The sequence below is a fragment of the Otolemur garnettii genome, unplaced genomic scaffold, assembly GCF_000181295.1.
Source record: "Otolemur garnettii isolate 467f Iridium unplaced genomic scaffold, OtoGar3 scaffold00197, whole genome shotgun sequence".
In the NCBI taxonomy this organism is placed as follows: domain Eukaryota; kingdom Metazoa; phylum Chordata; class Mammalia; order Primates; family Galagidae; genus Otolemur; species Otolemur garnettii.
In genome coordinates, this window is record NW_003852592.1 from 2,215,278 (window position 1) to 2,226,254 (window position 10,977).

The 10,977-nt window shown below is 54.6% G+C and overlaps 2 protein-coding genes and 1 non-coding gene across 4 annotated transcripts in view; 1 reads left to right on the plus strand and 2 right to left on the minus strand.

Annotated features, from left to right (window-relative positions):
- Nucleotides 1–4,414, plus strand: part of ABHD12 (abhydrolase domain containing 12) — a 52,912-nt gene extending 48,498 nt beyond the window's left edge. Inside the window, exon 13 of the mRNA XM_023507661.1 lies at nt 4,313–4,414. Coding sequence (XP_023363429.1) covers nt 4,313–4,367 — 55 coding nt within the window. The 3' untranslated portion in view covers nt 4,368–4,414. The remainder of the gene's footprint in view (nt 1–4,312) is intronic.
- Nucleotides 518–10,977, minus strand: part of PYGB (glycogen phosphorylase B) — a 40,033-nt gene continuing 29,573 nt past the window's right edge. For both annotated transcript variants that reach the window (XM_003801082.3, XM_023507660.1), the window contains 6 exons: nt 9,032–9,090; nt 8,563–8,704; nt 6,725–6,932; nt 4,970–5,104; nt 2,735–2,801; nt 518–2,151 (listed from right to left, as the gene is read on the minus strand). In XM_003801082.3, the coding sequence (XP_003801130.1) occupies nt 1,999–2,151; nt 2,735–2,801; nt 4,970–5,104; nt 6,725–6,932; nt 8,563–8,704; nt 9,032–9,090 (764 nt within the window). In that variant the 3' untranslated portion in view covers nt 518–1,998. The remainder of the gene's footprint in view (nt 2,152–2,734; nt 2,802–4,969; nt 5,105–6,724; nt 6,933–8,562; nt 8,705–9,031; nt 9,091–10,977) is intronic.
- LOC111721886 lies at nt 3,968–4,025 on the minus strand. Its single transcript, XR_002770882.1, has one exon. It is a non-coding gene; the product is annotated as a small nucleolar RNA SNORD87 (small nucleolar RNA).

Below are 10,977 nucleotides of genomic sequence, written 5' to 3' on the forward strand. Positions count from 1 at the left end.
CCTGGCGGGGTGGGGATGTGCAAACATGGTTCAGCTTGGAGGTGCCAGCCCCTGCATAGCCTGCCGGGTGCTGAGGGCCAATGGTTCTCAGGTTGCTTCAGTCCCACTGAGCCCTGAACTCATTGCTCATTCTTTTTACTCCCTCTGTAGCTACACAATTTAGGTGGAATATTTTGGTCACCAGGGCCAGAAGTGGGTGGCGGAAGCGGAAGTGCAAAAAGAGATCAATGAAATTCATACCAGATAGGTGAACGTTCTCTTCTTATCCCCAGTGACAGGGCCACATGGGCTTTCATGGTTTTTTTATAGTTGGCTGTTCAGGCACACATGGCTAGAAGTCCCACACAAGTGGGGCTCAGGACTTTGTCCTCAAATCCAGAACACAGGACCCTCATTTAGTTCAGACCCCAACCCTGTGTGGGCACCACCCTAGGCCTAAGGCCTCTGTCCCCTGCTTCCCACAGGGACTGGCAGCGAGCACAGTGTGTGGGAGTGAACATGACCCCAGACTGCTGACTCCAGGCGTAAAAGTTTAATCAGCTTCTCACATGAAGAAGTAACAGCAAGTGCAGCAGTGCCGGGCACCCACAGCTAGCAGGGAGGGGGCCGCACACAGGGTGGTGGGGTACCCCCTAGACACACCCCCCACTCTAAAGAAGACCCCATGCGCAGGGAGGGGGTCACACACAAGGTGGCAGGGTACGTGGGATAACCCCTAGACGCATCCCCATACTAAAGAAGACCCCATGGGCACAGCCTCCCTGCCAGACCTGCAGGCCTGTTAATGAAGAGACCCCCCCTACAGCCTAAGTCCAGCACACAAGGTGGTAGAAGCCTCTAGAAGGGTGGTTCCGTCTGTTTTCCCTGACAACCCAAAGTGAGGGCAGTAGCCTGCTCTCCGGCATCTCTGGGTGCTGGCAGGTGTATTCTGGAGTGTCCCCCATCGGGAGGGGCAGGAGTGAGAAGGGTTTGCTCCCCCTCCACAGTGTACCCCCTACATGCCTACAGTCCATGCAGAGCAGAGACTGGCTCCTCTGGGCCCAGCTGGCCCCTTTCCACACCAAGCTACTGCATGGGAGGCAAGAGTGGGAGAATGGAGCCTGCCCTGGTGTGCACAATCAGACCTGCACCAAGGGAGGGCCTGAGGCTGCAACAGGGCAGCCTGGCTGCTGACCCCTCTAACCAGGCAGAATCATCTAGACACGTAACTAAGCAAGTTTAGTTTTTAGTTACTAAACCCAAGAGAAGACTTTAGCTGGTTTCACTTCCTGGTAAAATTATTCCTTTGAAGAAGCCAAAGCAAGCCAACCAGCATCAGCCAGCTGCACATACCCCTCACCATGGCCTTTGACAGCCTAGTCACAGGCACCCTCCTAACGCCCAAACCCAAGTCCCCAGGTCTGAAGGAACCACATCGTCCCTGGGACAGCTACAAAGGCCAGGACCATCTGGGTCCTTGACCTACACACAAGGTACAGAGCCCAGGACGGAGGACAAGCAGCTGTGGGGAAGACACCTGGAGGCTCCCACTGCCCCCAGCATAGCCCAAGGCACAGCACAGAGCTGGGCAGGGGGTGGGCTTGGCCCTGTCGTGTGGCTGGCGGCACAAGTGCTGCAGAAAGCTCATCCCTTGGCGTCACCATGACCACTGACCCAGACCCCAGAATCCAGAGGCTGAAAACTAAAGACAAGCTCACAGCAAGATGCGTGCAAGGTTTTGTGGGAGCCAAGTGGGTGGCTGTTCCTCCCACCCACCCTGTGTGGGACAGATGGGCAGAAGCTGCAGGGGCCCCACTGTGGCCGTCCATGTTACCAACTCTGCTCTCCTCTTACAGGAAGTGGGGACACTCACTCCTAGCATCATCCTATACCCCCACAGCCCCTCCTAGAAACACACCACTGAGAAAAGCAGGGGCCACCAGCTGTTGGCGAAATGCTTGAACCCGACGTGAGAGGCAGAGTCAGCAAGAAGACAGAGCCCTGGGCCCAGCGAGGGGCTTAGTCCCGGGGGATGTTGGGTGGTGGGATCTGCAGGTCAGCAGGCTCTACCCCCCAGATGCCCCGCGCATACTCGCTGATGGTCCGGTCGCTGGAGAACTTGCCCGAGCAGGCGATGTTCCTGATGACCTTCTTGGTCCACTCCTTGGGGTTCTACATGGAAGGAGATACCAACTCATCCTAGGGCTCCTCACACACTGAGCTCCAGAGAACTCAGCACCCAGAAAAGCCACCAGTAACTAGAGTTAAGGGAAAAGGACCCTAAGAGAAAGCCCCAGCTCTTGCAAAGCTCCATGTTTGACTGGGAACAGCCCACAAAATGACCACAAAAATACAACCAGTAAGTGTCTGCCAAGTGTCTGCCCCAGGCAGACGTGCTGCCCGTGGGAAATGGCCAAGCACTCTCCTTTCAGGCAGGGCTTGCCAGTCATAGCTTCCCCTAGAGCCTCACAGCTGCCCCCATTGCAACCAGTTGCAGGCCACAGCCCTCAGAGCCCAGCCCAGGCTGAGGAGGAAAGGTCCCTCCCGGAGCCTGCCAGGCACTCAGTGTCCAGGCCTTAGGCTCCTGCTCCTGGCCAGGAGAGGCTGTTTCCTCAAGAGAGGGTTTGGTAGAGATAGCCTTGGGCAGCTCAAGACAGATTAGAGAACAAACCTCTCTGGCCTCAGCCAAGCACCTGCTTAAACAGTCTGGAAAATAAACAATCCACAGAGACCTGTGGGCTGCTACCAGCCTTACCCGGTACAGCTGCTCCACCTGGGCCTGGCACTGCATGTAGGCTTCGTAGTCTGCAAACACTTTGAACCTGAAACAGGAGATGGAGGCTGAGCAGGGGTGGGCAGCAAGGAATCTGCCCGGAGCAGACTGCCTACACCACCCTGAGGGCACAGAGCCCACAGTGGGAGGTCAGGAGCTGCACATTCTGGCTCCAAGTGGGGGCAAAGTGAAAGGACACCCCTCAGCTCACTGGAGCTGGGCCATGCCAGTCTGGCTGACCACAGGGTTTCTCTGAGAGGAACACTTATGGCCTGGGATCTTATTTTAGAAAAAATCTTACTCCATGCAGATGCTGGCATGGATGTGGAGAGAAGAGAACACTTTTGACACTGCTGCAAAACTAATACAACCTTTTTGGAAGCAAGTATGGAGAATCCTCAAAGAATTCAAATTAGACCTCCCGTTTGATCCTGCAATCCCATTACTAGGCATCTACCCAAAAGAGAAAAAATCATTTTATCATAAGGACATTTGCACTAGAATGTTTATCACAGCTCAATTTACATGGAATACTCTTTAGCCATTAAAAAAGATGGAGACTTTACATCTTTTAACCTGGATGGAGTTGGAACACATTCTTCTTAGTAAAGCATCACTAGAACGGAGAAGCAAGAATCCAATGTGCTCAATTCTAATATGAGGCCAGAAGATGATCTAACACACACCCACATAAGAGAAAAACTCAAACCAATTCAAGGGGGGGAGATGGGTTAAGGAGGGAGCAGGGAGAGGGGAACAGGGAGGAGGGTGGGTGTGCTCCCACTTAATGGGCGCAACGTTAAGGTGTCTGGCACACCTCTTGGGGGCACAACACAATTATAAGAGGGACTTTACCTAATAAATGCAAACACTGTAACCCAATTCTTTGTACCCTCAATTAACCTGAAATGCTAAAAAAAAAATTGCAACATAGTTTGGTGCCCGTAGTTCGGTGGTTAGGGCACCAGCCATAGACACCAAGGCTGGTGGGTTCAAACCTGGCTGGGCCAGCCAACAATGACAACTACAACAAAAACAGCCAGGTATTGTAGCAGGTGCCTGTATTCCCAGGTACTTGGGAGGCTGAGGCAAGAGAATCGCTTAAGCCCAAGAGTTTGAAGTTGCTGTGAGCTATGATGATGCTATAGCACTCTACCGAGGGGGACATAATAAGACTCTTGTCTAAAAAAAAAACTTACTGCAACATTTTTAAAATCTCAGTCTTAAAATTATTTCTGCAAAGATATCCTTGGCTGAGTAAAAGGCAAAAATTGGTCCATGCCCAATGCTGTTTTAAAGAAATGGCATTTACAGTGTGTCTGCCACATACACACAGAGGTAGAGAGCGCCGGGTAACTTCCCCTCCCGGGTCAGGGCTCTCGGTGAGCAGTGTCTCTGTCCTCGGCCAGCTCTCAAGTCCAGCTGGAGCTGCTGAAAGGTGGAACAGTTTGCAGTTCCCCATGTTCTGAACCACAGTGCAGGACTCACAAGATATAAGCACACTAGTACTTATCAGTGAGCTGGAACGCAAATCATAAAACCTCAGTGCACAACACAAAGATCCTTCCCTCATCAGGGTCCAGGTTCTAGCCCAGATCCAAGCACATGGTCATGACCTGGCCTGATGAAGCCCAGGGGTGACATAGTCATCAAAGAGCAACAGACCAAACCAACCCGAAGCAACTGGGAGTGGGGTGGTCAACATAGGTAAGGAGCGGCCACAAGCAGGTACATGCTGTCCATCCACCAGCCAGGCCTCTGCACAGACGGTAATCATGTTACCTGCACTGTGATGTAACACAGGCCACATTGTAATATCACAGTTGCAGGTTAAATCTATTTTAACTACTGGGTGTCACCATGCACTAACACCTGACCCTTTCCAGCTCCCAGAGGTTTCTAGGCTATCCCCACAAGATCCCTCCACTGGCTTCCTCGGGATGCAGCTGCCCTCTTGGCCTCCAGCCAGCCTCCTCTATTCAGGAGGCTGGCCACACTGCCATGGCCTCTAAGGCATCACCAGAGGCCAAGCAAACCCTAGCTCTGGTTCAGCTGAGCCTTGTGGCTGGTCTTTGAGGCCATGGTGGAGAAGGCGCCTAAAAAGCAGAAGTCTCACACTCCCAACAACCACAAGGAGGACCTGACCGTCCACCCTGAGTGGTGGAGACTCAGCAGCTACTGAAGGGGAAGGCTGAAGCTGGGGGGGGGGGGTCCCACCTGTCGTGGTACATCAGCATATTGACAACATCCTTGAAGCAGTCAGGCTCCCTGGGTGAGAAGAAGCCGCTGCTGATCTGGTCCACGGCCTGCTTTAGCTCGGGCAGGCGGTCGTAGAACTCCCTGGCATTGTACCTGTCGGGAGGCAGGCCAAGGATTAGCCACTGGCGCCCCCAGGAAAGCAGCATTGGGGGCAAGCAGCAGCCTCACGAGTGTCAGGCACAGTCCCTGCCAGAGAACAGCCCCAAGACTTGAGCCCTGGGAGGTCCAGGGTGGCAGGGCTGTCCAGGGATGGCTACACGCCCTGGGGTCAGCTGGCTCAGACAGTTGTGAGTCAATACCACCTGCCTCTTTAACTATTAAAGAAATATGACTAGTGGACATACAAGGACATCTCACAGTGCATCCCTACTGCAGAATGCTGCTCAAGAAAGTGCCTCCTCACAAGAGGCTAAGGCTGCAAGGGTGTGGCTGGAGAAGAGTACCCAGGGCTGGGGCCTCCAGGGTGAAAAGGGAAAGAAGGCAGGGCCTAGGGCGGAAGGAGGGCAGGACAGTGCTCTGGCCCAGGGCTGGCAGCGAGAGCACACAAGAAGGTGTAGGACTGCAGCGCCTGTAGCTCAGTGGATAGGGCACCAGCCACATACACCAAGGCTGGCAGGTTTGAACCCAGCCCAAGCCAGCTAAAACAACGACAACTGTAACAACAATAAAAAATAGCCGGGCATTGTGGCGGGTGCCTGTAGTCCTAGCTTCTTGGGAGGTTGAGGCAAGAAAATTGCTTGAGCCCAAGAGTTTGAGAGATTGCTGTGAGCTATGATGACACAGCACTCTAACCAGGACAACATAGTAAGACTGCTTCAAAAGAAAAGAAAAAGGCAGCACAGGAGGGCACTGGTGTTGACAAGGCACAGCTTGGACTTTAGGTGGCATTTGAGGTTTCCTCGACTGAGCCTAGGCCTTTCCAACTCCGTAAGCACTTTGAGGCAGTCAGACATCTCAGCATCAGGCCAGCAAGGGCCTCTTGGGAACATCAGGGTCACGAAACATTAGGCAAGATGGAGAAGCCGCCACAGAGCTGATGAGGCTGGGGAGGCCTGAAGAGCACACAGGAGGTGCCCTGGGTGGGACCCAGGGACAGGAAGGAGTTGGGCAGATGGGACTGGGTGAGCATTCCCACTGCCAGACGCCTGGTTCTATCAGGCTCACTCTGAGTAACACAAGAGCACAGAGAACCTGGGAGGAAGGCAGGCAGCGGCTCTTGCTACTGTCTCTACAACTTCTCAGCAAAACTAAAATGACTCCAGTATAGTCATTACTTTATCCATAACTACTAAAAATTAGGCCAAGGAACCTAGTTAGTAGACAAGCCCCAAATCTGGACATTAACTGAGCACACCTGGCGGAGAAGCTGCCTGCCCTACCTCAGCCCCAAGCCTGTGGAGCTATGCCCACCACCACCCTCCCCGCACCCTGGGCAGTGCCGTCACTCATGGAGAAGACCCTTCCCCGGCAGTCACCCACAAAGACAAGGGACAAGGGCCTTGCTAGAGATGTCTCCGTCTAGACCCCAGGGACTTGGCTATAAAGCCATGCACAGGACTGTGCTCCACCCTATGCTCACATGGCCCCTGGGCAAGCATGGCCCCTGGCACACAGCAGCCCAGGCCTGAGAGCCTGTCCCTCCCCTCTGCCCCAAGGCCAGCACTGTTCACACCCCTGGCTGCAGGTGCCCCAGCAGCCCAGAGGAAGCCGCACCCTTTCCGGTCCAGCGCCTCCACATCCTCTACCCGCAGCCCAAAGATGAAGAGGTTCTCGACCCCAGCCTCCTCGGCCATCTCCACATTGGCCCCGTCCATGGTGCCGATGGTGAGGGCCCCGTTGAGCATGAACTTCATGTTGCCAGTGCCTGAAGCCTCGGTGCCAGCGGTGGAGATCTGCTGTGACAGGTCGGCGGCTGGGATCACTGCAGGGCACAGACAGGGTGTCAGCCTGGGCTACAGTGACAGTGCATGATGCCACATGCCCTCCTCCCTATAGCTCCCATAGCAGGGACCACCATCTGGAGCCCACAAGTAGGACGAGCCAGCCCCCAGGCACTCTAAGGCCAGGGGATGGGGAGACCAGGCAGCTAACCTGCTCCCACCATGGCCAGGCTAGGTGCTGTGCCCTGCCTCTGCAGCTCCCTCCTTCATTCAAGCAGCCTGAGGCAGCGGTCTGAGGTGGGGGCTCTGGAGAGGAAGCCCCCAGGTGGCAAAGGACCTTTGTTTGAAACTTTTCCGGGACCAGGCCAAGCCAAGTCTCGGGGAGCTTGGTGGTGGTGTCCTTCCCTCATCCCCACTCGAGACATCCCACTCAATCAGCCCATGAGGCTCCCTGGATCATTCCAAGAGAAATCTGGACTTTCACAGGGCCAAGGACTGGACAGGCTAAGGGCAGTTTCCTTCTGTCACTCTTACAGCAGGTGTGCAGTGGGGACAAGTGGCCAGACAGACATGGTGGCCCATGCCTTCCCTCTGTGACACAGCAGGCCGGAGGCAGTGCTACCCCTCAGGACCAGCCACACTGTGACCTGGGCACACTGTGCTGGACACCTGCCACCCGGGCCCTTAGTGACACTGCCGCCCCATGCTGCCCCAAAAGCCAGCAAGTGCCAGTACCCGGCCTTTCCTGGGCTGGCAGGGAGGCTGGGCCTCTAGAGACCAAGGTCATGTCCAGGTGCTGGGATAGACCCAAGGTCCTGGCCTGGCAGCCCAGCCCAGCATAGAACTGGGTACTTTGAGGCCAGCCACATGAATGAGCAGGAGTCAGCTGGTCCCCAAACGAGAAGGTGAGGAACAGCAGAGACAGCAAGATGCTTCAGTCAGAAGTTCAGGGGAGGGGCTGCCACAGCACCTCGGGTCCTGGCAATGCTGAGCTGTGCCTGTCCCTGGAATCCTCAAGAACACCCCTGAGGGGCAACACCAGACACAGACAGCAGCCAGGACACCAGGACGGTGCTCAGAGAGAATGAGCCTGCAAACTCACTGTGACAGAGCCTGGGGAACAACAGACCCCTGGTACTCAGTGGCAGGAAGGGACCCCAGAACCCCAGGCTCAGATTTCCCTACATCAGGCTGGGCAATCGCTTCCCTGCCGAGAGGCCCATGCAGGTCAAAATGGTGCCCAGACACAGGTGGCAGGATCTCCCCAGGACCAGCCCTGACTAAACCTGTGGCACCAGGCCCAGAGCCACTCTGAGAGCACAAAGAGGCAGGCGCTGGCTGTAGGAGCTGAGTGCTGGGGCTTGCGGGAGTGTCCAGGTGAGGGGCAAAAGGGGCAGAGGACACGAGGGCAGGGCAGACAGTCGAGGATGCACAGGCTTCAAAGGAATTCTCTCTGGGCGAGCAGAGACACTGCCCAGGTAGGCTGCTGCTGCCACAATGCACAGGGAGGCTCCCTAGGGCACGGCACTGTCAGGCTGGGGCCCATGCTGGCAGGGACTGAGTCTCAGCAGGGTTGAGCTGGCTGAAGCATGAAAGAGCCAAGCCAGCTCCACTCCACCCGACTCCCGGGCAGGAACAGGTTCCCTGCCCAGCATAGGCTTCTGGGGCTACCTTTCTCGGCCAAGGACACTCGGTAGTTCTCCAGGAAGATCACTTTGAGTCTGTCGCCCACAACTGGATCGTGATTGATGACATCACCGATGGACGTGACCAACTTGATTATCATCTTGGCCATGTGGTAGCCGGGAGCCGCCTGGGAGCAAAGGGTTGAGGGTTTAGGGCATGAAAATACTTTGCTCAGGGGGCCTCCGGTTCCACTGGGGGCTGGCCCCCATGTGCTGGGCAGGCAGGTTCCCACCCATTCCCTCCTTGGCCTCCAACAGTGAAGGATCCCTCAGCTGCAGAAGCCCATCAGTATAGCCAGCTGACCATGGCACTCTTGAGTGCAGACTGGCACCAGGCTGCCTGCTGGGCAGTGGGTCCTGAGTGGCAATCTAATGGCCCCACGGGATGTAAGCAGGCTGTCTAATAGTCCTTGGGCCAGACACCCAAAAAATGAGCAAAGATGATGTCATCTCACCTTGCCCCCAATCATAACAGTCCTGGGCACAAAGGCTTTAGCTGGGTCTTTCTTTATCCCTGCAGGACAGACAGAAGAGATTCAAGTGACACAAGAGGAGCCAGGCACAGCCGTGCCCTGAATGCCTTAGGGACCCAGGGACATGAGTGACCAGTTCGTGCTGCCCAGGCAGATCCCAGCAACACAGGTGGGATGTGGCCCCCACGGTCTGGAGCCTGCTGCTCAGAGGAGGATGAGGCCACCCGAGGGCTCCATTTACAGCTGTTGAGAAAAGCCAGCCAGACCCTGACAACACAGCCATCCGGGCCAGAGGAAAGGCCAAGCCTGTGCTTCGAGAAAGGCTGGGCCCAGCAACCACCTCAGGTGTGCCACCAGTACTCAAAGCCCCTATGTGTAAACGGCACTGTTGTGTTTGTAAACCATGTTTAAAACATACTGCTTTATGACACAGAAAGAATGAGAAGTTGAGGTTACTGTGAGCTGCTGTGCTGCCACGGCATTCTACCCAGGGTGGCAGAATGAAACTCTGTCTCAAAACAAAACAACTGAAGCAAATATCCTAGAAATAGCACAATCCATTGACATAAAGTCTCATAACATCAACATTTACATACAGCAATGAGATGACGCTTCTGTTTTTTTAAAGAGACAGGCTCTCACTCTGCCGCCCAGGCTGGAGTACAATAGCATGTTCACAGTTCACTGCAACCCCGAAGACCTCGACTCAAATGATCCTCCTAATTCAGCTGAGTAGCTGGGGCTACAGATGTCTATGTTGCCCAGGCTAGTTTTGAACCCAGGGCTCAACTGATTCAAGGCCAAGGCCACCTGGGCCTCCCAATGTGCTGAGATTCCTGGTATGAGCCACCATGCTGGACCAGGAAGTCACTTTTGAGATCAAGCAATGGGACTACCTCAGACTTCTCCACAAGAACCTGACAGTGTGGTGTAGGGAGCCAGAAGATACTCAGAAGGAAAGAAACACCCAGGGTGGCATCTGCAGCCAAAATGCCCATGGTGATGGAAACTACAGCCTTATGAATGAGCAAGAACTCAGGGACTAGAGATGGACCCAGCCGGCCGGGTGGTGAGTGCAGAACATGCTCCCTGCGGACTGAGACAGAGGTGAAGGCAGGACAGGAGATGGGCGACAGTGCCACTACCATGAGCTCTGACAGTGAGGGACAAAACGCACGCACACACTGCGTGAACACACACACGTGCACACATGCAGACACAGGGCAAGGGGGAGGCAAGGTGGGAAGGAACACAGCCTACTGGCTGGGCTCATGAACAGCTGGGAACCGCAGCACAGTGCTCAGAGTGGATGACAGGCAGACACAGAGCACATTCCAGCACGCAGGCCCCATTGAGACTGAGCACAGTGAGGTGGAAGAGGAGGGGAAGGGCCGAAGCAAAGACTCACTACACGCACAGATGTGACTGGGCGCTGCAGCAGGAGACTCAGGGGCACCACAGGGGAGATAGAGAATGTCACAACCACAGAAGAAAACACGTGTAGACAGAAGACACCACATTTCCTAGGAACTGCTGTGTGGCTCAAAAGGGACAGCCAGGCGGAGTGCCTCCATTGGCCGCAGGCCTTCAGCACCTGTCCTATTAGCTGCCCCGACCCTCTACCTGACTGAGGCTTGTTTACTGGGGACAGCAGAGCTAACGTCACTGGGGGGCTATGCATCTTCAAAGTATTTGTGGGTCTGTTAGTTTATAAAATATCTACGTTATTACATCACAAAGTCTTTAAAATCTACCTTTTCCTTAAGGTTTTATTACCTTACAGGCCTAGCAAATGTCCGTGTTGAATATTAGGAGGATTTTGGTTCATGTTTGTTCTCATTAATCGAAATGTCCTTAAACAATATAAGATATGTGTGCAAATTTAATATAAATTCTTTTTTTTTTTTTTTTTTTTTTGAGACAGAGCC